The sequence below is a fragment of the Vespula pensylvanica genome, chromosome 14, assembly GCF_014466175.1.
Source record: "Vespula pensylvanica isolate Volc-1 chromosome 14, ASM1446617v1, whole genome shotgun sequence".
Lineage (NCBI taxonomy): Eukaryota > Metazoa > Arthropoda > Insecta > Hymenoptera > Vespidae > Vespula > Vespula pensylvanica.
Window position 1 is genome coordinate 4,850,838 of NC_057698.1, and position 25,693 is coordinate 4,876,530.

Sequence of the window (25,693 nt, forward strand, 5' to 3'; positions counted from 1 at the left end):
GAGAGAGAGTAAATCAATGTAAGTAATTCGTACGGATACGTAGACTTTATAAAATATCCATTCATACGTATTCATCAAGGGATAACTATCGTTGGAGAGCTCGACGTCTAACGGAACAAAGGATGATAAAAGTCGAAAGAAGGTACAAAAGGGTAGTTTTCGAATTGAAAAGATGTATGAAAAGGCTACGTTTCTTTTTCTTTCTTCTCTCCCTCTCCCCTCTCTTACTCTTTTATTTTTTTCTTTTTTTCTGTAAACGATGGAAATAATACGGAATTCGGATACGCCGGTGGCGTGTTATACGCGCGGAACGCATGAGAAAGAAAGAAATAGAAAAAGAACCGTTCTCTATCCTGACACAAGACTAAAAAATATGCAGCTTCGAGGCAGTACGTGTATCGAACGCGACTGGAAGAAACAAAGAACCCCGAGGAGACGACGCACGGTGTATGCTTCTTCGTTTCCCGTTCATCGAGCATAAGCTCTGCTCGTACTGTCTCTGTCTCGAAGGGTCGTCTAGACTTTAGAGACACGCTTTGTTCAATGGGTTCTACTAATTTTCTCTTTCTCTGTCTCTCTTTCCAACTTTTCCTTCGTTACCTAACAGGAATTAAGGATTATAACTCGAGTGTAAAACTGGCGTCTATTTAAACAAAGTCTATACAAATTTTTGCCTACTTATCAATTTTACTAATGTTTTTTTAATCCTTTTAGAGCCGATATATCGATTTTGTAGGCTTTCCTAAAAGTATCTTGAGCCGATATATAAGCCGATATATATATATATATATATATATATATATATAATTTCCATTTTCAATATAATTTAAAAACGTGTAATGACATTTATTTCATAATATAATAAAAAGAAAAAAAAAAGAAAACGTAAAAATGTCTTCGTTTTTAAGATAAATATGTTAATTTTAATATATACCTCAAAAATCGCATCAAAGTATTTTTGTACTGGTACCAAAAATATTTATAAGATACCACAAGAGTTAAATATTTACATACACACAAATACTTGAACTCGATTTTTTTTCGATGTGTTAGTATATCTAATGTGTTTGGTCTATGAAGCAAAAAAGATAATTATTTGTTGTCTGTGTTGATATAACGATACTATACTAATAAATAAAAACAATCAACAGAAAAATATACCACAACAGCGATTAATTGTTTTTTGTTATCTCAGAGTTTTATAGCCAATATGTGTTATCACCAGTAGCGTAACATACGAGTTAAAATAATTAAAGTGGTTGGTTTTCATATAATAATTTCTGAAGAACAATCGCCATGCTTCATATTTTAAAGCTTTTTTTTTTTCTTATAGGATCAAAATAGGATTTTCAATTCATAACACGTCAAAATACCCGACTACTTGATTTGTAAATAATATATTTGTGTAGCATGAAGTAGTTAAGATTTAATCTTGTTTGTTAAGATGTCAGTTATACCATAAATGATGCATAGTATCAATCTGTTTCTGTATATGATTTTGATTACAAATAAATATGTAGATATGTAAACTATTACGTCAATATATAAACAATGTAATATGTAAACTGCGTTACCATATAAATATATAAGCAATATTATGGGTATCCATTAAAAAAAAAAAAAAAGAGAGAAACGTGATCTTCACAATTAGAAAAGGTCACAAGAAAAAAACAACATTTACATATACTTTGTAGCCCAGTCAAAACTATGGAAATTGTTCTTCTTAAACTTTTTTGTAATTTCAACCAATCGCGAGATATTTGTTCGAACATTTATAAATGGCTCCCTCGCTCTCTCTCTCTCTCTCTCTCTCTCTCTCTCTCTCTCTCTCTCTCTCTCTCTCTCTCATCTTTCTGTGCGCGCGCGCGCGTGTACATTTATATATCATACAATCATAATCCTCGAAAGAAAAAAAAGGCAAATCTTTTGTCTATAAATATCTACAATAAATATAATTTTGACATTAAATATGATTTATTCTTTGACATCTCTTATTTTCGTCTGGGTTGCGAGTGACGTTGGAAGAATAACTCGTAGAAATCAAAAAAAGGTGGTGAGAATCCACGCGCGACCACCCGTCATCCGCACTAAGCATCGCGCATCGAATGGCCTCTCATCCTTTTACTCTCGCGTGTGCGTACACGCGCCTGAATACTTCTTGCCGATTCATAAAAAAAAAAGAAAAGGAAGAAAAAACCGTCCAAACGAGAATCCGATTTATTTGTCTCAAATGATTACGAAAAGAAATCGTTCATTTACATAAAGCCGTACGATATTAGTATTTACTACAGAACATTTTCATTTCATTTCATTTACAATTACTCCGCTTGTTTAACCAGTTAATAATAACTAGAGTAAAAAAAAAAAAAAAGGAAAAGAAAGAGAAAAGAGAAAAAAGAAGGGAAAAAGAGGGATGGAAGAAGATATAGATATACATTTACCACGCAAGATAGTATGAAAATACTGGAAGATTAGTCTGCTGGCGAGGCAGGACGTAAGTACACGTGGCTTCTTCGTAAAACAGTATACCGAAGGCGATATAGCTCTACTTCATCTCGAAGAATAGAAGAATCTCTTTGGCCTCGATGAGCAGCCATTAGATTAATCGTCTTTTATACGAGTTCCGACCAGCAAATCTTGGAGAGTTCGATGCCACCCACGGATTATAAGACCTCCTTTTTTCTTATCGGAAGCAAATTATCCTTGCTTATTTATTTTTTATTAAAACGTTTTTGACATTTAAAATATTAGAAAAAAATGCGCGCGTAGGAAACACAATCGTAAGACGTAAAATGCACTTAAATATTGTTATGTCATAAAGCTCCTAATTCGCATATTCGTAATATTCATTAGATCGATTGATACTTCGTCTCGTAGCGATGACGAATGAAAGGAAAAGAAGAAGAAGAAGAAAAAGAAAAGAAAAGAAAAAGAAAACGTAACAATTGATTTGCATTTACATGAATCACGATTTAATCAAAGTTTTACAAAATCAGTAGAAAGACTACGATTATTACTATACGTGCACCATAAACATCATATAATAAATATCAGCATAAATGCCAATCGAAAATGATATCCTCTTAAAATCTATATATTTTCGTCTTTCCATTAATTCGCTCGAATCCTTTCTCTTTCCTCTCAAGAATTGTTTTTCTGGGTATATGACAATAAAAAGAAACGAATAAAAAAAGTATCTGCAAAGTCATTCTTTGTTTACATATTTATGAAATGCATTCGTTAACTTTCAACGATATAATTCCGTACTGTACGATACGATTAGTGAAAAAATCGAATTTTTTCAACGTCCAACTTTATTATTAGTAACTATATATTGCCAATACAATCACAAAAAACAAAAATACGATAATTAATAACGAAGATATTTTCTTTCGCACGATAATATGGAAAAAAAAAAATCATATACACTCACTCGTCGAATATAAATTAAAAATCATGCATCGTTGTCTTGCCATTTCTGATAAAATTATGTTTATGTAATTTACAAATTTATTTCGTGCACATATAGCTCGGATGTTAACAGCTCTTACAAAGATATTACGAAAATAATGAAATAATAATGTAAAAAAAATAGTAAAAAGAAAAGAAAAATCCTTAGAAAGAGAAACGCTGAAGAACCACTCGAACTTAATATCGCTCGTTAACTGCGTAGTTAACTCTTCTTCGATAAATGAACACTTTTCTCTGCCATTCTCGATAAGATAAGAATGATTCCCTTGTAAAATCGGCAGATCGAAATCTTTTCTTTACGGTCCGACAAACCGCATCCCTCTATACAAAGTTAAAAGAGCTCATGCGGAGACTAAACTCGCAAGGATCGCGAGCTACCCCTTCTCAAAAGCTCTTCGTGACTGACTTACTCCACCTGTCGCAGGTGTGCATTTGCAAATTCAAGAAAAAAAGGGAAGAAGGATTTTTAAAAAATAAATAAATAAAAAATAAAAAGAAAATAAAAAAAAAACTTTTGAACTTGATCCTGCTTTCGAAGGTTTTAACTTTGCATTTCGCAACTTAATTCGGACGTGTAAATAATTTCTCGTCAAATCTCTTCTTCAAATAAATGGAATGTTCTTGAGATAATGCGAGTAACTTCAATTGCAAGTGCATAAGTCCGGTTAATTAAATTCATCTGTAATGAATCTTTGTGCGTGATATTTTTAAATCGGTAAAAAAGGGAACTACCGTACCAATCACGGTACGGTAAATCAGAAATTTCTAAACGAATGAACGAGCGAACGAGCGAAAAATTATTATGGAAAAAAGAAAATTGACGAAGTATTCTATTAATATTCGTTTTCAATTGTGAATGTTGGAAATAACGGAGAGGTTTATCAGTTTATCGAAATAAACAGGTTAAAGAGAAGAAAAAGAATGAACACGCAAGGTCTGCGTTCGACCTTTGATCGCGTTTCAAAGTCTCGAAATTCAATGACGATTAGTATATTTATTATCCAGACGAGAGCAACTCGTGCTTACTTTTTTTTCTTTTTTTTTTTTCTTTTTTATTTATTTTTTTGGGTATCTACGTAAAATGTGATGTCCGATCACCTTTTTAACGCAACGATTATGTCTCTTTTTTTCTCCATTATGTCTTTTTTCGAAGAAAATAACGAAATTAGAAAGTGCAATGCAATTTATATAGCTTTTTAAAATTGCTATTGTAAGATCATACGTAACGTTTTACCGATATCTAAGGTTATTGAAAAATGAAAAAAATGGAAAGAAAAAAAAAGAGAGAAGATACGGATCACTGCTCCATGCAATATTGTAGAGAGTCACGAATCTAATCTTACGGAGAACTTCGATCGACAGTATTATTTAATCCTTAGTAGCGATAACAGTGAATATAGTTTCTTGAATACAAGGTCAACGCGTTTTAATTTTTTCAAAAAGCTTCAATCATACATTACGAAGCATGTTATATTTACGTTATAATCGAGAGAGAGAGAGAGAGAGAGAGAGAGAGAGAGAGAGAGAGAGAGAGAGAGAGAGAGAGAGAGAGAGAGAGAGAGAAAACGCTTTTACAAATTCATCTGTTATCGATAGTAGTAACAATACCGTTTTAACATAACACACGCTGCAATGAGTACGCGCTATTGAATCGAGAAAGACATATACCAAAAATAAACAATGTCCACCTTGCTTCGATAAAAGAGATATATTTTTGAAGCTTTGGAGAAAGTACCGAGAGGGAGAAAAAGTGAGATAGAAAGACAGATATAGACCGCGAGAGAGAGAGGGAGAGGGAGAAAGACGATTCCAAATATGTCTCACATGGTGACCTCTATCGACAAGAGAAAGAACGGGGTCTATTTTATCGACGATACCGAGAGTCCTGGGTTAATGACCTCGACGTTAAGGAGCGTCTGACCTATATATCGTCGACCAAACTCAGAGAGAACGTTCTCACGTTTGTACGTCCCTTCTTTCTCCTTGGTATTTTCATATGTGTATGGCGTGTACAAGACCCCATCCTTCCCGTTGACTCTCTGACTCTTCTAACTAACTCCTTCAACCACGGATGCACGTTCTTTATTTTTTCTTTTTTCTTTTTTCTTTTTCTTCATCTTCATCTTTATCTTTATCTTTATCTTTTTCTTTTGATGTCCGTCATACGACCTTCTCGAAATATTTCAACGAGTTGCTGACAAATACAGAATCTATCATTAATTTTTATATAGATCATTCCGTTCGCAAAGTAGCGGACATTTTTCTTTTGTTTTCTTCATGAAAGAAAAATACGAAAAACCCGATCATCTCTGATAAGCGACAAATTCTGATCGATTCATTGTAAAAGGCAATGATTTGACAAGATTTACTCGGGTACTTGTTATTTTGAATTTAACTAATAGCTACTGAGAGCACAGGTATTATCCCCCCCTCCCGCTCTCTTTCTTTTCGAAGGCACCATTCACATTTACCATATGCAAGCATAAAGAAACAAATCCATGATCTTTCTCACAACATTTATATTTTCTAGCGATTATTGATCACTCCCTTTCCTGTATAAATTCATGACTTTGCCTTACTCTATCTTAATTATTTCCGCAATGTGTGTGTGTACGCGCGCGCGCGTTGTATGTACACCTAGTTAATAGTCAAAATTTGGGTCAATAGTTTACCAATGACTTGCTTTTCGGCGATTTAAATCCCCCGCGCATCTCTTCGAAATGCCAGCAGACGCAACAATAGTGTCCAAGTATTACGTTTAGAAAAAAGAAAGATGTCAATGAACTCCGCAAACACTATTACTTCACCTTGAGACAATAACAACGAGGGGAGGAAAGTGGCACGAGGGCAATAACGTTGGGAGTCAATGCCCCGCGTTATGACAATAGAGAACACACCCGAAAACTAGGGGCCACGAGATCGACAGTGTATGTAGACTTGAACGACGACACGACGACCACAATGACGATACTGACGACGATCACGACGATATCGACATCGACGTCGACGTCGACGACGACGGCGACGGCGACGTCGACGACGACGACGACGACGACGATGACCACACCACGACCACGACGACGACCACGACGACGACCACGACGACGACCACGACGACGACGTCGACGTAAAATAATCCAACGTTCATCGATCGTCCAAGAAAACACGACATTTCTTCTTTAGTAAGACGCAAAATAAGAAGAGGAGAAAAATATATATGAATATGCAAATAATCATGATAATGTATTTGTAAATACTCACCAGCTTAACACGGTCACCAAAAAATATGAAGCTTTTTCCAACGTAATCCTCCGAGTTCGAAAATTCCGCTTTTGTTGTTTTCGGCCGCGAACGGCGGCTACTTTCGTCACGATACACTACACATATTAACGCATGACGCACGCATTCATCATTGTCAAATTCGATCCCCGATATCCGTAAGCACGGATGGCACTACCGTGAGACCGTAGTCAACACCAATCTCACACGAAATCACACTGGCGCTTAACGCAGCAGCGACACACTGCCGCCATGTTTCCTCTCGTCCATTCTCTTACTCTCGACGAATTTGACCGATCATTACCGAATATGAACGATATCAGCCGAATGTCATCGACTAATTTCGGGAATCATTCTGGATAATAACGCTATCTGGTAATCGATTATATCAACTAAAAATATATCATTTCCCGCTTTTAACACCGGCGGGAAACAGCTTCCATCAAATCTGAATTACCACGCGATTCAAAGTCCTCTAATATCGAATCAATGTCGATGTATTAAGAGTAATATTACTTCGATCAAATACATACAATATCGCTTTGCTAAAGTAAAAAAAAGACATATTTCTTATATAGAAAGAATATATGAAAAGTTCTGCGTTGATCACGTTTTAATGCCACCTCATCGAATATTTTCTAAGTACGTGCAATATTTATACAGAAAATATGTCGAGGTTAATCGAATATTTATTCCTCGAGTACAATTATTTCTTCTTTTTCTCTATCGTTTTAAAAACATAAATACCTGCTTAAAAAATTCTATCGAATTTCATATTCTATCGTATTAAATTAGATATTTTATTCTCTTTATTAAACTCTATTGATAATACATTTGGTGACATTATAAAACGTTAAAAGAATATATTATTGTCAGAAAATAAAATAACCTCAAGCGATCGAGTATAAATAAAACGCAATTCAATAAAATTATTTTTATCTGAGCTACTTGCGAAGATTGTGTAAGCTGTTAGGATGCAAACGATTTGCTAGTACACGAGTAGAGTGCATTAAACTACGCCTATTTGTTGACGTCATGCGTTTAAAATTTACATCCGAGAATTAAAAATGTATGTACATTGAATCGTTTTCGAAATTTCACGAATGTTCGTAAATCGTTGATAGAAATGTTAAGCTCTGATTAAAGATCTTCTGTTCTATGTAATTTTCAACGTATCTAAAGTCTTTAGTCGTAATCGTTACTATACGAAATTTAACATAAATTCGTATACGAACGACTTAATAATATTCAAAGAGAAACACGACACCATTATATCTCATATTTCCCCCATTTAAAACATTTTATTTATATCGACGTTACCGCATAAGAAACGTATCTATTCCTATTTCTATTCTAATTATTTCTTATGTCAAACCAAACAAACGACGACTCGTTTTCATAAAACTATCTTTTTTCCGAAAATAGTTTAAAAAATTGACGAAACGAAAGGAAATTATTTGGTAAGAGATGATAGGAAATAAAGTTGATATTATCGAAATGTCATCGCAAGATGAATTTAATTTGATCGAAATGCCATGTTAACAATCGAGTTACGATAAAATGATAATAAGTTTTTGTTATTTCTTTCGTCAATTTGGAATATAATCATTCCGAAGGAGTCATTCGCGATGCTTCTAGATACGCGTCTGGACGGTTCGTTTTCCGGTTACTATGCTTATCGATTAAACGACGATTAAAACTCGTCGATTTTCTTTAACAGAAGAAACAACAATAAATAGGTCCGATGTTAACGATAATTCGTAGTATGATTTTTACGATAACTTTCAACGCAATTCATCCTCACAATAATTAGGGTAAGTTGATTTGGTAGACTCCAATTTGGTAGAACGTTCGCGAATTCGTTCATACTTCCGCCGTGCGTCTTCTAGAATCTTCATCACTCGATAAAAGCGACGCGATCCCCTCTATTCTTAGGATTTTCTGAACGGACAGCGTGCGGGACTGATCGTATCGTACAAGACGTACGAAAGAAAAGAAAAGAAGAAAAGAATTTAATTCTTTGATCGATCGCTTTCCAATAAAAAAAGGAACTTTTAACGTTTGTGCGATTAAGTGAACGATATATTTTTGACATTTTCTGTGATTTAATAAAATTTGACATAGAACAAGATGCCGGCCGACGTTGCAATGGTAGATGCCGGTGAAGTCGAAACGTTCGTTTTCCAAGCCGAAATTGCTCAGTTGATGAGCTTGATCATCAATACTTTCTATTCGAACAAAGAGATCTTCATCCGAGAATTAATTTCCAACGCATCCGATGTGAGTTTCTTTTTTTCTTTATTGATTTTTTTCTTGCTTGTTTTCTTTCCCTTTTCCTTCCTTCCTTCCTTCCTTCCTTCCTTCCTTCCTTCCTTCCTTCCTTTTTTCCTCCCTTTTTTCCTTTCTTCCTTCCTCCTTACCTTTACAACTAGAATATATTACAGAATTCTATAAATTCTTCTCCTACGTAAAAAATACTATTTATTATTTATGATCTTTAACTATTCCTTTTTATGTTCCAGGCGTTGGACAAAATTCGTTATGAGTCCCTTACCGAGCCATCAAAACTTGATACTTGCAAAGAATTATTCATCAAGATTGTTCCTAATAAGAATGACCGTACGCTTACCATTCTCGACTCGTTAGTATTTTCCCTTTAACTCTCAGAAAATATATAATTTTTGAACTTGTATCTCAAACATATTCGTCTAACTTCTTTCTCTTTATTATTACAGCGGCTGTGGTATGACTAAAGCTGATCTTGTCAATAATTTAGGTACCATAGCAAAGTCCGGTACTAAGGCTTTTATGGAAGCTTTGCAGGCCGGAGCTGATATTTCTATGATTGGTCAATTTGGTGTTGGCTTTTATTCTGCATACCTAGTAGCAGATAAAGTTACTGTAATTTCAAAACACAATGACGATGAACAATATTTATGGGAATCTTCTGCTGGTGGTTCCTTCATAGTTCGCCCTGACAATGGAGAACCTATTGGACGAGGTACTAAAGTGATCTTGCACATCAAAGAAGATCAGACCGAATATTTGGAAGAAGCAAAGATTAAAGAGATCGTCAAGAAACACTCGCAATTTATTGGCTATCCAATAAAATTAGTCGTTGAAAAAGAGAGGGATAAGGAATTAAGTGATGATGAAGAAGAAGAGCCTTCGAAAGAAACTGAAAATGAAGATGACAAACCAAAAATTGAAGATGTTGGAGAAGATGAAGAAGAGGACAAACCCAAAGATGAAAAGAAAAAGAAGAAAAAGACTATCAAGGAAAAATATACAGAGGATGAAGAACTTAATAAGACCAAACCAATATGGACAAGAAACCCAGATGATATTACTCAAGAAGAATACGGTGAATTTTATAAGAGCTTGACGAATGATTGGGAAGATCATTTGGCTGTAAAACATTTCTCCGTTGAAGGTCAACTTGAATTCAGAGCTTTGCTATTCATACCGCGAAGAGCACCATTTGATCTTTTTGAAAACAAAAAGAGAAAGAACAATATTAAATTGTACGTGAGGAGAGTCTTCATTATGGACAATTGCGAAGACCTAATTCCGGAATATCTCAACTTCATCAAAGGTGTTGTGGATAGCGAAGATCTTCCACTAAATATCTCTCGTGAAATGTTACAACAGAATAAGATACTCAAAGTTATCAGGAAGAACCTTGTAAAGAAATGTTTGGAGCTTTTTGAGGAATTATCAGAGGATAAGGAAAATTATAAGAAATGTTACGAACAATTCAGCAAAAATTTGAAATTGGGTATTCACGAGGATAGTCAAAACAGAAAGAAACTTTCGGAATTACTGCGATACAACACATCTGCTTCGGGCGATGAAATGTGTTCACTTAAAGATTATGTTGGCCGTATGAAGGAAAGTCAGAAACATATTTATTACATCACGGGAGAAAGCAAAGAACAAGTAGCCAATAGTTCTTTCGTTGAACGCGTTAAGAAACGTGGCTTTGAAGTAGTGTACATGACCGAGCCAATTGATGAATACGTTGTGCAACAACTGAAAGAATTTGATGGAAAGCAATTGATCTCTGTCACTAAGGAAGGCTTGGAACTTCCAGAGGATGAAGAAGAAAAGAAGAAGAGAGAAGAAGACAAGGCTAAATTTGAAAATCTTTGCAAAGTCATGAAGGATATCCTCGACAAAAAAGTAGAAAAAGTAGTTGTCTCGAACAGGCTCGTTGATTCGCCATGCTGCATTGTTACATCTCAATACGGCTGGACCGCAAACATGGAAAGAATAATGAAAGCACAAGCTCTTCGTGACACATCTACCATGGGATACATGGCCGCGAAGAAACATTTAGAAATCAATCCTGATCATCCTATAATGGAAAATTTAAGACAAAAAGCAGAGGCTGATAAACATGACAAATCTGTTAAAGACTTGGTAATGCTTTTATTTGAAACTGCCCTTCTTTCATCAGGCTTTGCTCTTGAAGATCCACAAGTACATGCATCGAGGATATACAGAATGATTAAATTGGGTCTTGGCTTCGATGACAATGACACACCGAACGTAGAGGAAGAAAAGATGGACACAGAAGTTCCCGCCCTTGAAGGAGATGCCGAAGAAGCTTCGAGGATGGAAGAAGTAGATTAATACTCTATGTCTGATATATTAACATAATACGCAAAGACTTTAGGATGTAGAAAAAGACTGTTGCCGACTAATTGTACCGATAGTATTCCGTTTTCTTTTTTTCTTTTTCTATTTTTTGCCTTGTCAAGTCTTATAACAAGACAGAGTGAGGTGTCATGCTTTCTCTTCTTTTTTTTTTTTTAAGTGTGTGTTGTTGAGCTAATTAGTATACTCTTGGAAAATATGAGCTGAGAGTGCGTAAGTGTACATTAGTTATGTCTGCGTGTTTCTAGAGATAATTCGTATTTGGGCCTGCCACTTGATTCTGTCTAAAAATTTCTTTAAAAAAAGAAATATTTTTTATATATAAGCGAGGCAATTTTGATCTGTTCTTTTTATCTTTCTGCTTTTTCATTATTATATTTTATCATTTTTCACTTTCGTCATTCCGTGATAAGACCATATAGATTAAATATTTAAAACGTTGTAAGCATAACAATTTCATCTGAAATAAAATGTCTTTAAATTTAAAAACTGTTGCAAATTACATTCGAGCAAATCACTTCTCCTCTTTTAAATCCCTCATTCCCTATAACTTTGAAACGGGTATTATATTTAGTTAGTGTGCCGCATTCGTGTATCGATAATTCTATTCTCTCTAATACGCTAATTTAATGATTGAGATAAATTCTAATAACTGTAGAGGGCAGTGAAAAATTTTTTCTTGAGACAACATTCGTGTAAGAGTAATTGATAATTCTAGCCAATTTAAGAAAAAATAAGAGAATCGTTAAGTATGAATAAATAAGTTTTTCTTAATTAAATTCAAAGAAAAACGTCATACAAATAAACACACAACCGATTGATAAATAAAGAACGTTTCGTTAGATTTCAAATAACAAAAAGAAATGGTTAATCCGCTAGAGTGCGACACCGCTGTTTATCGAAGTGTCGCGTGTTGCCACATCACCACCAAATCAAACGAGTTCGTGCGATGTTTTCTGTGTAGGTCGCGCTACTACCGACTCTAATCCACGATACGTGGAAAGCAGCGTGAGTTTTTCTGCTTCTATACAACATGTCAAATTATTGTTGAATTTCTCTTAATTATTTGACGCTAGAAATCGTATTTATTACGATCTTAGTGGATTTTAATTCGCGATAACGTCGGAACGGCCCTACGTTCGATTAGACATTTTCTTTTCGTTTCTTGAGAATCAGCGTTTTGCATATGCACGGCACGATGAGCACACCAGCTCAGGGGCAAGTTAAACCAAGAAATGGTGTGGTTAAGCAGGTAAGCGTTAGGTACCTCATGATCTTTTTTATTCTATCCGAAAGATTTATTCGAAAGGGAGATAAATCTCCATCGGATAATTCATCCTAATATCAACGCGTGTATTTGCCTTTCATGTTCCTTCTTTTTCTTAAAGAGTATTTTTGCTAAAAAAAAGAAAAAAGTACACAACATATGGTCGTTGTTTTCATCGTTCATTCATTTCTTTGAACGCCTTTACTTTTCATTTCGTCATTCTAAACCATATGTCAATATTTAATTATTTTGCATCATAGAATGTAATATGGTAATATTTTATAACTTTTAAATATCTCCTATAAATGATCTTAACGAGTAGAACTTTGTCTGTTGAATCTTGTATGAAAAGTACGTTTCTTTTATATAAAAAAGATATGTTAACTTATATAGCATTTTTTACATTTAACACAGTATATCGGTAAGTATTATTTTACATATAAAGATATATATTTTTTTATAGGTAATATCAGGAGATACTATCGTTATTCGTGGACAGCCGATGGGAGGACCCCCGCCAGAAGTTACTATTACTTTGTGTAACATAACCGCTCCAAAATTAGAACGCTGGAAAGCAAATGACAAGTAAGGATAATTACTAAATTTTCAGATTAGAAGACATGCTATTTCATAACTGATTAAATTACAGCATCGACGAAAGTAAAGACGAACCATATGCCTGGGAAGCTAGAGAGTTTTTACGTAAGAAACTTATTGGCCAAGACGTGACTTTTACTACGGAAAAAACAGTTAATACTAATAAAACATACGGCACTGTTTGGCTTGGAAAAGGTATATATGTGTAACACGTACACGCAATTTATTTAGGTATCGACGGTACTTAACAGTCTCTTTTTGGCAGATAAAAGTGGTGAAAATGTTATCGAGTCTTTAGTTTCCGAAGGCTTGGTTATCGTTAAAAAAGATAGTCGCAATCCTACAGGCGAACAAACGCGATTGATCGAATTAGAGAATGCTGCGAAAGCAGCTAACAAAGGCAAATGGTCTGATACGCCGGCTTCGGCACATGTACGTGAGGTCAAATGGAACGTCGATGATCCTAGAAAATTGGTAGAAAAATATAGCAAGAAACCTGTTAAGGCTGTTATTGAATTTGTCTTTAATGGATCAACTGTAAAAGCATTTTTATTACCTGAATTTTACAATATTGTATTGATGATATCTGGTATTCGTTGTCCTGGCTGGCCAAGTGGACGACGCGATGCTAATTCAGGTGATCCATATGCGGAAGAAGCAAGGTACTTTGTAGAGTCACGGCTTCTTCACAGAGATGTCGAGATAATACTTGAATCTGTAAATAACAACAATTTCGTTGGAAGTGTTATTCATCCTAAAGGTTAGTACTATTTATGGTGATATGGTAGGATGCAACGCCAACACACTACGTCACATACGATTCCATTTATTTAATAGGAAATATTGCGGAAATCCTATTGAGCGAAGGTTTCGCCAAATGTCAAGATTGGTCTATCAGTAACAGTAAATCTGGTGCAGAAAAGCTCTATCTTGCAGAAAAAGCTGCCAAAGAGGCACGATTACGTTTATGGAAGGACTATAAGCCATCTGGGCCGCAAATCGAATTTACTGGTACTATTGTTGAAATTGTAAATGCAGATGCGTTTATTATCAGGACACAAAATGGGGAAAACAAAAAAGTCTTTTTAAGTAGCATTCGACCACCATCCAGAGAAAAGAAACCTGGCGAAGACATTAACAATGCTGTCAGGTCAAAAGATTTCCGACCTCTTTATGATATACCGTGGATGTTAGAGGCGCGTGAATTTCTTAGAGAAAAATTTATCAGAAAAAACGTTAAAGTCGTAGTCGATTATACGCAACCAGCAAGGGATAATTTTCCAGAAAAATTATGTTGTACAGTTATGTGTGGTAAAACGTAAGTTTGAAAGAAAAATTTATTTATATACCATATCTGAATATAACACATCTATTTATAACACATGTATTTCTTTCCTCAGAAATATTGCAGAAGCATTAGTCTCAAGGGGTCTCGCTAAAGTGATAAAACACAAGCAAAGTGACGATCAACGTTCTTCTCATTACAATTTGCTTCAAGTTGCTGAAAGTAAAGCAGAAAAATCACAACATGGCTTGCATGCGAAAAAAGATATCCCAGTTCATAGATTAGTAGATCTTTCCAACGATCCTTCTAAAGCTAAAGCATTTTTAACGTCATTGAAGAGAGCACAAGGAATTAAAGCTGTGGTTGAATTCGTTACAAGTGGTTCGCGTTTGAAATTGTTCTTACCAAAAGAAGATCAACTTATAACATTTGTATTAGCCGGTATTAGAGCACCTCGATGTCAGAGGTCCTTACCTGGAGGAGGTATTATTAAAGCAGATGAATACGGAGAGAAAGCTCTAGCTTTCACCAAGGAACATTGTTTCCAAAGAGATGTAGAAATTAAAATTGAAAGTACGGAAACTAAAGGAAGTGGATTTATAGGATGCTTAACCGTCAATGATATTAATATGTCTGTCGCTTTAGTAGAAGAAGGTTTAGCAGAAGTTGTGACTTTCCCTGATTTAGGTGAATTTACAAAAATGCTTAAGGCTGCAGAAGAGAGAGCAAAATCGAAAAAGCTTAATGTTGGTATTTCTCCGTTTATTTCTCAATATTTGAGATTACGTAGATATTCTTAATCGATTATTGATTCTTTGTAGATTTGGAAAAATCGCATCGAAGTGCAAGTTGAAAATGAAAAGAATGAAGATGAGAAAGAAGTTGCGGAAAGAAAAATTGATTATCAAGAAGTAGTTATTACAGAGGTTACAGAGGATCTTCATTTTTATGCTCAAAATGTCGAGCAGGGTAGTATGTTGGAAAACTTACTTTTACAATTACGACAAGAATTGGCCGCCAATTCTCCACTCCCTGGTGCTTACAAACCTACAAGGGGTGACTTGGCAGTTGCCAAATTTACAGGCGACGATCAATGGTATCGTGTCAAAACAGAAAAAGTATCAGGACCAAATGTTAGTGTATTTTATATCGACTATGGTAATAGAGAAACTATTAATGTAACGCGAGTCGCTGATTTACCTGCTCGTTTTGCGACTGACAAGCCTTATGCACACGAATACACACTTGCGTGTGTTGCTTTACCAAACGATGTAAGTAATTTTTTCTCACTTGAGTAATAATAAACACGACAACAAGAACAAAAACATTTGGATTATTTATATGACAACGATATTAATTTGAATGAATTTACAGAATGACGATAAAAAATCAGCTGTGGAAGCATTTAAAGAGGACGTAATGGATAAAATATTACTATTAAACGTTGAATACAAAGTGAACAATAATCTCCATTCTGTAACTCTTGCCGATGCATCTACAAACGAAGATATTGCCAAAGGGCTCATTGCGGATGGACTGTTATTGGTTCAAAAACATAAAGATAAGAGACTTGGAAAATTGGTGAGTTGTGCTAATGTTAAGGCGGTATAACGTTTTGTATAATTCGGAAAATAATCTTTTCTTTTTCCTTTTTTTTTTTTTTTTGTGTGTGTGTACTCAATTTTTAATAGATTGAGGAATATACAAAAGCGGAAGAAGATGCCAAGCATAATCGTCGCAATATTTGGGTATATGGTGATATAAGAGCAGACGAAGACAAAGAATTTGGAGTGTAATCGAGTTACTGAAAACATTGAAAAATATTTCTGATCAAGCAAAAGTGATATAAAAAAAGACATTTTTGAAAAACATAATAATAAATGCATAATGATATATATATATTGACTAGATTGATGGAAAAGAATGAATGTCGATATGAGAGTTACATATTGCATTCGTGATAATGCAATTATATTTCAGTATATAAAAGCCCGAAATGTACATAACGATTTAATTAATGTCCATAATTATTAGCATGTTGCAAAGGACAAAGTACAGATGCAGAAAATAAATGGATCAGACTGCCTCTACTGACATAACATATGTATTCTCATCGACGCATACATTCATTGCTCTTTGGTGCCACAATGTAAATGTTTTTTCAATCTGATCATGAATGAATTTTGATAAAATATTATTTAATGGTTCGCCAACCTATCCAGCCTGTGTGCAATTTATATTTGTTAACATACCTTTATATGAACGAAAAGTAATGTTGATCTTTAGACGTATGTTACACTTGAAAGTTGGCTGCAAAAGTAGAATTCATTAAATATTAGGTAACATATCTGTTTGTCTAATTAACAGATTGCATTTGAACATTGAAAGTGTTATATCAGATAAATACGTATCCCAGACGTGTTATGTTAAGGAGACTGTAGAGAATCAAATAAGAACTCATTTGAAGGATGACTTATTTTAAACAAATAATAGGAATATATAAATCTAAATATTTTTGAAGTCTTTCTTCTTTATCACAGTCACGTAATTCTCTTTTTTTTTTTTTTCATTCCTTTGCTATATATCAAAAAAGTCATACGTTCTCTTTCTTTCATATCACTGATCCATATCATCGAAAAGCACACGATGTTGCATTTCTTTTTAAGCATAATAGACCATGTATTATTCAATATGATCTCAACTTTTAGCATGCTCAGTTTATCTTACATTTTTTTTCTAAGTTGAAAATAAGTCTATTCGATCATGGCTAATGATGATGAATCATATATTAAAAATGTGCGAACATTATCTTAACAAATATTTAATAAATATAACCATAAAAATTGCAGAGAAATTATAAAATATGAAATTTATACTAAATTTTCTATACATATTTAATTTTTTAAGTATTAAAAGCTTAATGCGTATGGAAAAATGGCGAATGTTTGTAAGGGAAAAAAAAAAAAAATGTATAAGGGTTAAATACTCAATTAATTTTTTTCGACCATTAAGATGGGAATGTTATATTGAAATCATGTTATATATGATTAATTATATAATACATGCTTCGCATTGTATGATTTATGTCTTATAATTACGGAATTATGGTATTCTTCTGCAAGGAAACATTTAATTATTGTCTTATATTGGGATTTAAGCAATCTTATTCAGCACTATACGACATCCAACGGATGAGAAGACAGTTGCCATTTATTTATAAATTACTTTGTTTTGTCTATATCACAACGAATAAATATTTCAATTTCGATGTAATGAATTTTTATTTACATTAGGAATGTAAATTACTTAACCAAATTATGGCCAGCCTAGAGAAAGAGAATCTTTGGATATACCGATAATAGTTATACAAGATAACATTCCAATATATTTTTACACATTTGAGGATCGTTTTAAAAATTCTTGAAATTATAAATTACCTATATGATAGAATCGTTTGCTCTCTGGTATTGATAAAAAATATTCTAAGCAAATTTGTAAATGAAGCAACAATGAAGTGAAAACTGCATTAAAATGTATAGAGAAACATTAATATTTCTATTTTATTAAAATGATCACAGTTAATCTTAATATAAAAATGATAAGTATAATGTTGGATCATACAAGATTAGATTGTATGTTTTAAAATCTTATCATCCCAGGAACATGACAACAGTTCATCATTGTACCACGTGAGTCCCCGTACAAAATCTGTATGTCTATTATCTTTATAAATAACAGTACAATCTTCATTTGTATCAAGAACTTTAACTACAATATCATCACAGCAACAAGCTATCTGTCTTGACCTAAAAAAAAAGATAGATACTTGTACATTTTTTTAAATTATGAAATAAAACATCCTAATTGATTTAATGTCCAATATTAATTAGCAACCTTTGAAATGTGACAAGTACGATAATTATCAATGATATATGCATGCAAATAAGTGTTTAGATATTATTTGAAGATGAATTATTAATGTAAAAATCATGTTAAATTTCATTGTATTACCTTTCTGGATTTGGATTAAATAAAAGCTTATGTATTGATCTGGAAAATACTAATGACTCGAATAATACATCATCTGTCTTTCTAATATCTATTAATGTAACGCTTCCATCGTTTGCGCCTATCGCTACAATGTTATTGGAAACAGGATTGCAGGATACTGAAGTCAAACCACAGCCATCTTTTTCCAAAATACCTTATAAAGTATAGAAAAAGATTTGTATTAATAAAAATGTCAAAATATAAGGTTCAGAATAATTCTATATCTCCCAAAGGGAGAAAACCTACATTGTGCAGGTTTTGGTTTTCTTGTATCCCATATCAATGCACAGTTATCTAATGACGAAGATACAAATACAGAATTACTTCCTTGTTGTACATCAATTCCAGTTACAACATCTATATGACTAGAATGGAATGAATCTATAGACATTAGATTAGATATATCCCATACCTTTATACTACAACAAATGAAGATTATTATTTCTATATTTCTCTCGAGTGACCCAAGATCTCAAACGACAAGAAACTTACCAACAATCCATTCCACCGGTCACTAAATGTGCGTTATCAGAAAATACTGATACTGTTGTAAGAGTATCGTCGTGTTGACAAGCATATCCTAAAGATTGTAATTCTTGTTGATCCAAATCCGGTATTTCAACTAGGCCTAGAATTTGTAGCAAACCACTATCTTCGCCAATTACAAATTTATCTTTTTCTAGATATGCTCCGGTAGATATACCACTTATGGTTCTAGTCGTTAGAAAAGCTTTGCATCTACTAAAGTCTGAAATATCATTATAATACCACACAGTACCAGCCCAAAAACGATCTGTCATATTGCTAGCACCAAGAATAGCGCTATTTTCTGTAAATCAATCAGGCGTGTAAACGTTAATTGAGATATTGTACATTGGATATATATAAAATTATACTTAAATTCATATATAAATGTTGAATATTATTGATATTGAATATTACCATTATATACCAATATAAATTGTAAATGTTTGTTAGAAAACGGTGGGCGATCGGCCGGTGTTAAATTTCTGTAGATTTCGGCATTTAGATTCGGAGCGCTTGTAAAATCCATAATCTCAAGTCACTTATTATAATAATTAATTATTATTATTACATAAATTATCAAAATTCCAATGGCAATGTTCAAACCATGTGTTTGTTCAAATTACCCGGAGAAAAATCGTAAACTCTGTTTAAACCTATATTCATGTAATATCAAGTTGGTAAAAATCGAATAGTTTTGGAATTTCTAAATGGCATATATATAATTCAACGCCTTTACCATTGTAATCTTTGTGCGAAATCAGCAAATTAATGCATAGCGTCGATCAAAGCAATAATATCATTGGTCGAACACTAATTCTTCACGGACAAATAACGATATCTTTTTAGAATGCTTTTCGTCGTATTTATGATGCCAATTCTCATGTTAAAATAAGTCAAATTTCTTCCTTTGAAAAGAAAAAAAGAAAAACAAAAATAAAATAAATATGTAATATATAAATGGATTAATAAACGCGCGAAATTCAAAATAAATTTAATTGCTGTAAAATGAAAATAGGTACTGAGATGCGTTAAGGTGTTAAGATGATATCCATATTATTAAGAAAACCAAAAAAAAAAAAAAGAAGATATATATATATGTATATTAAGTGCGAAGCATTTAAAAAAAAGAGCAATTCGAAAAAAATTAGAGTTTATAACAATTGCGAAACGCGATGAACGTTCTCGGTTTGAAAAAACCCATTGGAAGATAATTCGGAATTGTCTCGAAATTGAACGTTACATATTCTGGTACAACGCAAGACGACTTTTTGTCATAGCTCTTGTTTTGCTTTCGTCTTGCCTCTCCACTGATCTTCTAGGCCTTATTTCCTCACCGTCAAAATTTACATGTGGTCTGTAAAAGTAGAGAATATGATTACCGCGGTAATATCGTCGTGACGTAACGCGCCCAAGTACGCCTGATAATTTCCGTCGTGACGCATGCGTATTCGCTCGTGAGGAGAGAGAAAATTGGAATTAGTTGAACGGAATCCCGGAAAGCAAGTACGAGGTACGCGGTGGTGCCGTTTTAACAATATCACTGCGAGTACACGGAAAGTAAAAATCTATTGAATTACTGTTAATAAAATAGAAGAAACGAAAGCTCTTTACGTCGAGGTGACGCGACTCAACGTCCATTGGATTGTCGATCGACATTGAAAAAATATAGGATGGCGAAGCCTGCGCAAGTTTTACTTATCGAGCCGGAAGGCGAGCTACGATTCAGGGGTACGAAAGATCAACGATCTTCGTAATTTATCCTTCGGCCGACAACGCCTTTCTTTCTTTTTTTTCTTTCTTTTTTTACTCTATCCATCTCTCCTCCTTTTTATCTGTTTGAGTTTACCTCTCTGAGATATTTAGTTGTACGTGCGTGCAACTTTGCTTGTATATCTCACGATACACAACAAAAAGTGACCGATTCATTCGAACGAATCCAAGTGCACACGGTGCACTGCGTTGTCAAGATGACGTAAGGAGATAGAGATAGAGATAGAGATAGAGATATAGAGAGAGAGAGAGAGAGAGAGAGAGAGAGGAGGGAGAGGAGAGAGAGAGAGAGAGAGAGAGAGAAAGAAACGGTTCTTCTCGAATGTTTTCTTACTGTCTAACAATCCTTGCCAAGTTTAGAAATTTCAATTCGAGAAAATCCGACAAAAAGTGCCAAGTCGTACTTAACCCTATCCGTTGTACGTCATTCGCTGTCAAAGCCAAGACGATCATTTTATTGTGTGCCTTAACTTTTTATCCCCTCTCTTCTTTTGTATTCCACCTTACTTCCCCCCTCTCCCTTCTCCTCTCTCATTCTCTCGTTTATTTCTTCCTTCCATCTTCTTCTCATCCACCACATACATGGATTCTACTACCCTCGTATGTTATATGTTCTCTCCTCCCTTCCCCCATCACTTTCTTTGCCGCGTATCTTCGGTCTTGCGTATGTTTTTGGTACAGATTTGCCTTTTCGCATTTAAAAACACGCGTCTAATTATACATGCAAAGAGTCAGATGATCTTTTGCACCTCTCTGGCGATGCTGTTAATGAGTCATGCATATGTTTTTTCACGTATCATGTAACATCTATGAACATATCCGAATCGTTGAATCTATTGCTTAAACAAAAAATCTTGAGCACATTGAACTTACTTTATATTTATTATACTTATTAAAACCATTCTGCTTATATCATTGTTTTTGTCATTGCTGCATTGGCAGTTACAACATGTCGCTATGCCATATTTAATATTTTTATTAAAATAGCGATCTTTGATCTGTGTTACTTTGATAAAGTTATGTTATATTTTCTATGATAAAGATGTAAAATGATTATATTGTCATTTTACATTTTAGTTTACCTTTGGTCCATTCTATCAAATTGCATATTTATTAATTATATTTTATGATGTATTCAAATATATTATGTAGCTATATTCTTTGAAAGAAGTAAATGTAGCAATAATTCTTTCTAGGTCCGTTCACTGGAGCTCCAGTCACATCTTATATAAAACTAATAAATCCTACCTCTAACAAAGTATATTTTAAAATAAAGACGACCGTACCAAAGAAATATTGTGTACGTCCTAACTCTGGAGCTTTAAAGCCAATGGAAGTCGCTGAAATAGCAGGTTAATTTTTAAATCTATTTAAATGTCGGCTGATAAAAAGTTTGTCAAAGTTTGTTTATAAAATAGAATATTTTATATTTTAGTATGCTTACAACCTTGTGATTTTGATCCAGCGGATAAAAATAAACACAAATTTATGGTTCAGAGTTTAATAGCTCCGGATAATGATTCAGATGATTATTTAAATAATGATGTGGTATGTATCACCACAAATATTTTTAACTATGATGCATTTGTATTATTATATATGTCAATTTTGTAGTGGAAAGATACAAAACCAGAGCAATTAATGGATTCGAAGTTAAAGTGCGTATTTGAGAATCCGGTAACAACTACTGCTGCAACTAAAACAACTACAACCACTACGACAACCAGGTCGGATACTAATACGAATAATGAGAAAAATAAAGGTACTGGAGATTCTGTGAAATCTTCTCCAAAGGTAAATTGCAACGAACGAGTTAATTTCTTTGAATGTTCTAACCTTGAGACGAAAGAATTATTTATACTATAACCATTTTCGCATCTTTAGGTATTGGAAGAAACAGAAGAGAAATTGTTAAAAGCTGCACAAGAGGTCACTCAGCTTAGAGTAGAGGAAAGTGCTCTTAGGCAGGAAAACCTTCAACTCAGGGTAAATGATAGGAAATGATAGTTTTACATATTTCATGATAATTCGATAAACCGTTTGTGCATTTTCTTTGTCTAATACAACTAATACTAGGTATTAGTTTCGATAGACTTAACCTTAGAGTTTAAGACTTAAACTTTAACGAAATAAGTATTGACACTTATTTTTTCTTCTTTATCAACAGAGAGACTTAATGAAATACCGAAATGCAGCATTGGAGGATGCTAGAGGTTTGCCCGCGCAAAGCAGTAATCAGTTTTCTCCGACGTCAACCAGTTTTCTTATTGCCGTTGCAATGGTCATAGTAGGCTATTTGTTGGGAAAACTAATCTGAGCAGTCCTTATTCTTCAAATATACCTCGGCACATCCCTTCTTCCCCTACATTCTTAGTCTGCCCCTCTGCCATCTTCAGACTGCAAAGACCAATTTCAGTCGTACCATTACTTGGTTGTTCATAATAAATTGTATTAACACGAACAGTAGTGGTCTGCATTAATAGGGCTATTTGCTATGGGAATGTGCTTTGTCTGGTGAAGCAGCATTTGAAACTTTAAATCCTTTTTTAAGAAACGTTTGTTATGTTCCAAGCAAGATATTTTGCAAGCAACGACCCAACGGTTTGGTATTGAAGTCACATTAGTTAATTGTTAAGCATCTAAGAAATGTTACTGATTTAAGTAGAAAACTTAAATAAATATCAAGTAGCATGTCTTGGATAAACGTTTAGGAGTTTATATATTCGTTTATACACATTTCCCACACATACACTTCTTACAAAAGGATTTTCGCTTTAAAACACTTGCCTGCGTCCTGTGTCTTTGCTACCATGCCACCACTAAGCCAAACAATTATGTATACAAAATATTAATTTAAAGAAATTTAAGCAAGTTTCTTACTAAATTTTTCCGAACAGTCCAAAAAGTCTACCATTTATTAAATCAAACTCTGTTGGATCGCGCTTTTAGATCTCACTCCATTTTACTAATTAATCGCGAATATTCCAACATATTTCCTCTAATGGTTTTCTTTTTGCATTAAAGTGATTGAAAAATATGTAATAATACCGTTTAATGAGATCAAGCGTCATTGTAAACACTGTGTGTTCTATGAAGAATAACTCGGGCACGTTAACACTGTGATAGGTAATAACGCCTTATGATTCAATTGTATTTCGCGCCGACATTCGACGTCCAATGTGTCATCATTCTACATTTTCTATGTAGTTCGATTTGCTCGAAGATATTTATTATTGATTTGAAAAATACAGCAGAGAGGGAAGGGGGGCTGACTGAATAGTAGTGGTTCGTCATTGTCCATACGGTAGTGATGACTGCATCAACCAGCAGTGGCATATAATTTAAGAAGTTAATGCATTGAATTTATGACGCTTCAGTGTAATTTTTATTTCTTTATGTTTGTCTTATAAAAATTAAAAATAAAGATATCTCGGATGTCATACGACACAATATTTGTACTTTGTACCTTTCTGTCATTAAATTCTTTTGGAATCTCTAAAGTGGAGCATGGCTTATATGGGCACGGTATCGCTCGTTTTTTTTTTTTTTTTTTTTTCAACAAAAAGAAATAAGAAGAAAAAAAAGGAAAAAAAAATACAAAATACATATACGACTGGAAGAAATACACTTTAAACACTGTTGGCATGCTACAAATTATAATAAATAAAGTATGTCTTCGCACTTAATTTGGTATACATGAAACGTTTATAAATTTATGTTAAGAGATATAGAAAATAACAATGGCGAACTAACTATTTGTAACTTAACTAGCATTCAATTGTTTTCAATTTCTTTTTCTCCTTTTACTATTTCTTTATGTTGTTTTATTACCTGTCGATCATAATTATATTTCTCTAATATATGTATATACATACATATGTGATACGTCAAAATGCAAGCGTGTTTGTTTTTATTATTTATACTATTATTTATTACAAATACGTTGAGATCTAATATAGTCACAAACTGAAGAAATTGAATTTGCGAAGAACGCCAAGAGTACGAACATGTTAGACAACTTACGAGATCTTTAACAATTATTTACGAGACAAGAAGGATCGTAGGTTATATAGGAATATATAGTTGTATCTTTAAGGAGAAGCGGAGGAGAAACTTGACATATACACACATACACTATTATATATTGGCTTTCCGGTGTTACTTAACGAGAAGAAAGAAAAAAAAAAAAAATCGGCAAAAATAATTCCTGCCACGTTTTTCTGTACATATGGTATTTACTCGTGTCTATAGTGCACGTGTGTTCTGCGCAATCGCGTACTAATATAAAGCTCTTTAAGATTCTTTAATAATAAATAAATAAGTAATAGTAATAATATAAAACCGTTAAGATGTCTGTAACGAGATCTCTGTCGAAGATCTCTCTAATGAGCTGAAAATATACGTTAAATAATTTACTTATATAAAAAGGAGGAGAGAGAGAGAGAGAGAGAGAGAGAGAGAGAGAAGGAAAAATCCAATGGATTAAAATATTCATATTTTGCTGGAGAAAGCTCGAACGAAATCAAAACGAAACGACGTGCGCACCTTTTCGTTTGGCCGAGGATTCGTTTCGTTACGGTATCGCTCGAGTTTCATAAATATCTTTATAAAAAAATCTCTTTTCATTGGTATATTTAATTAATAATATCTTTTGCGTTAGAATTGTACGTCTGCTAGGAAAGTATTAAACAAAAACGAATCCAACGGACGTTGTGTATCGTGTCATTTTATTATCGATTTCAATATAAACATTAATTTTAATAAACTTTATCAGGAGAATATTACCG

The 25,693-nt window shown here is 33.7% G+C and overlaps 5 protein-coding genes across 11 annotated transcripts in view; 3 read left to right on the forward strand and 2 right to left on the reverse strand.

Annotated features, from left to right (window-relative positions):
- The window catches only part of LOC122634216 (circadian locomoter output cycles protein kaput-like), a 33,644-nt gene extending 26,622 nt beyond the window's left edge, over nt 1–7,022 (reverse strand). For 4 of the 6 annotated variants that reach the window (XM_043822923.1, XM_043822921.1, XM_043822920.1 and 1 more), the window contains exon 1: nt 6,733–7,021. The gene's annotated coding sequence lies outside the window, so the exon portion shown is untranslated. Of the gene's footprint in view, nt 1–6,732 lie in introns of all 6 variants that reach the window. The other 2 variants (XR_006328334.1, XR_006328333.1) reach the window with 1 other exon arrangement.
- A 1,638-nt stretch (nt 7,023–8,660) lies between these two features.
- Nucleotides 8,661–11,898, forward strand: LOC122634083 (heat shock protein 83-like). Its single transcript, XM_043822667.1, has 3 exons — nt 8,661–9,030; nt 9,273–9,391; nt 9,486–11,898. The coding sequence occupies exons 1-3, from the start codon at nt 8,881–8,883 to the stop codon at nt 11,383–11,385; spliced, it is 2,169 nt and encodes a 722-aa protein (XP_043678602.1). The 5' UTR covers nt 8,661–8,880; the 3' UTR covers nt 11,386–11,898.
- Nucleotides 11,899–12,372: 474 nt separating this feature from the next.
- On the forward strand, nt 12,373–17,826 carry LOC122634414 (staphylococcal nuclease domain-containing protein 1). The gene is made up of 9 exons (XM_043823350.1): nt 12,373–12,661; nt 13,140–13,261; nt 13,326–13,468; nt 13,539–14,033; nt 14,111–14,591; nt 14,674–15,304; nt 15,380–15,829; nt 15,933–16,139; nt 16,250–17,826. Exons 1-9 carry the CDS (start codon nt 12,596–12,598, stop codon nt 16,352–16,354), a joined length of 2,700 nt encoding a protein of 899 aa, XP_043679285.1. The 5' UTR covers nt 12,373–12,595; the 3' UTR covers nt 16,355–17,826.
- Nucleotides 17,827–18,084: 258 nt separating this feature from the next.
- On the reverse strand, nt 18,085–20,020 carry LOC122634425 (methylosome protein 50-like). Of its 2 annotated transcripts, XM_043823369.1 has the most exons (6): nt 19,873–20,020; nt 19,551–19,789; nt 19,101–19,437; nt 18,855–19,027; nt 18,570–18,762; nt 18,085–18,364 (listed from the first exon to the last, which is right to left on the reverse strand). In XM_043823369.1, the coding sequence occupies exons 2-6, from the start codon at nt 19,660–19,662 to the stop codon at nt 18,184–18,186; spliced, it is 996 nt and encodes a 331-aa protein (XP_043679304.1). In that variant the 5' UTR covers nt 19,663–19,789; nt 19,873–20,020; the 3' UTR covers nt 18,085–18,183. The 2 variants fall into 2 exon arrangements, with proteins under 2 accessions (XP_043679304.1, XP_043679305.1); XM_043823370.1 differs by lacking the exon at nt 19,873–20,020 and having other exon boundaries at nt 19,551–19,845.
- Nucleotides 20,021–20,579: 559 nt separating this feature from the next.
- Nucleotides 20,580–24,351, forward strand: LOC122634427 (vesicle-associated membrane protein/synaptobrevin-binding protein). The gene is made up of 6 exons (XM_043823374.1): nt 20,580–20,864; nt 22,103–22,258; nt 22,342–22,454; nt 22,521–22,700; nt 22,791–22,892; nt 23,074–24,351. The coding sequence occupies exons 1-6, from the start codon at nt 20,807–20,809 to the stop codon at nt 23,221–23,223; spliced, it is 759 nt and encodes a 252-aa protein (XP_043679309.1). The 5' UTR covers nt 20,580–20,806; the 3' UTR covers nt 23,224–24,351.
- The last annotated feature ends 1,342 nt before the right edge of the window (nt 24,352–25,693 follow it).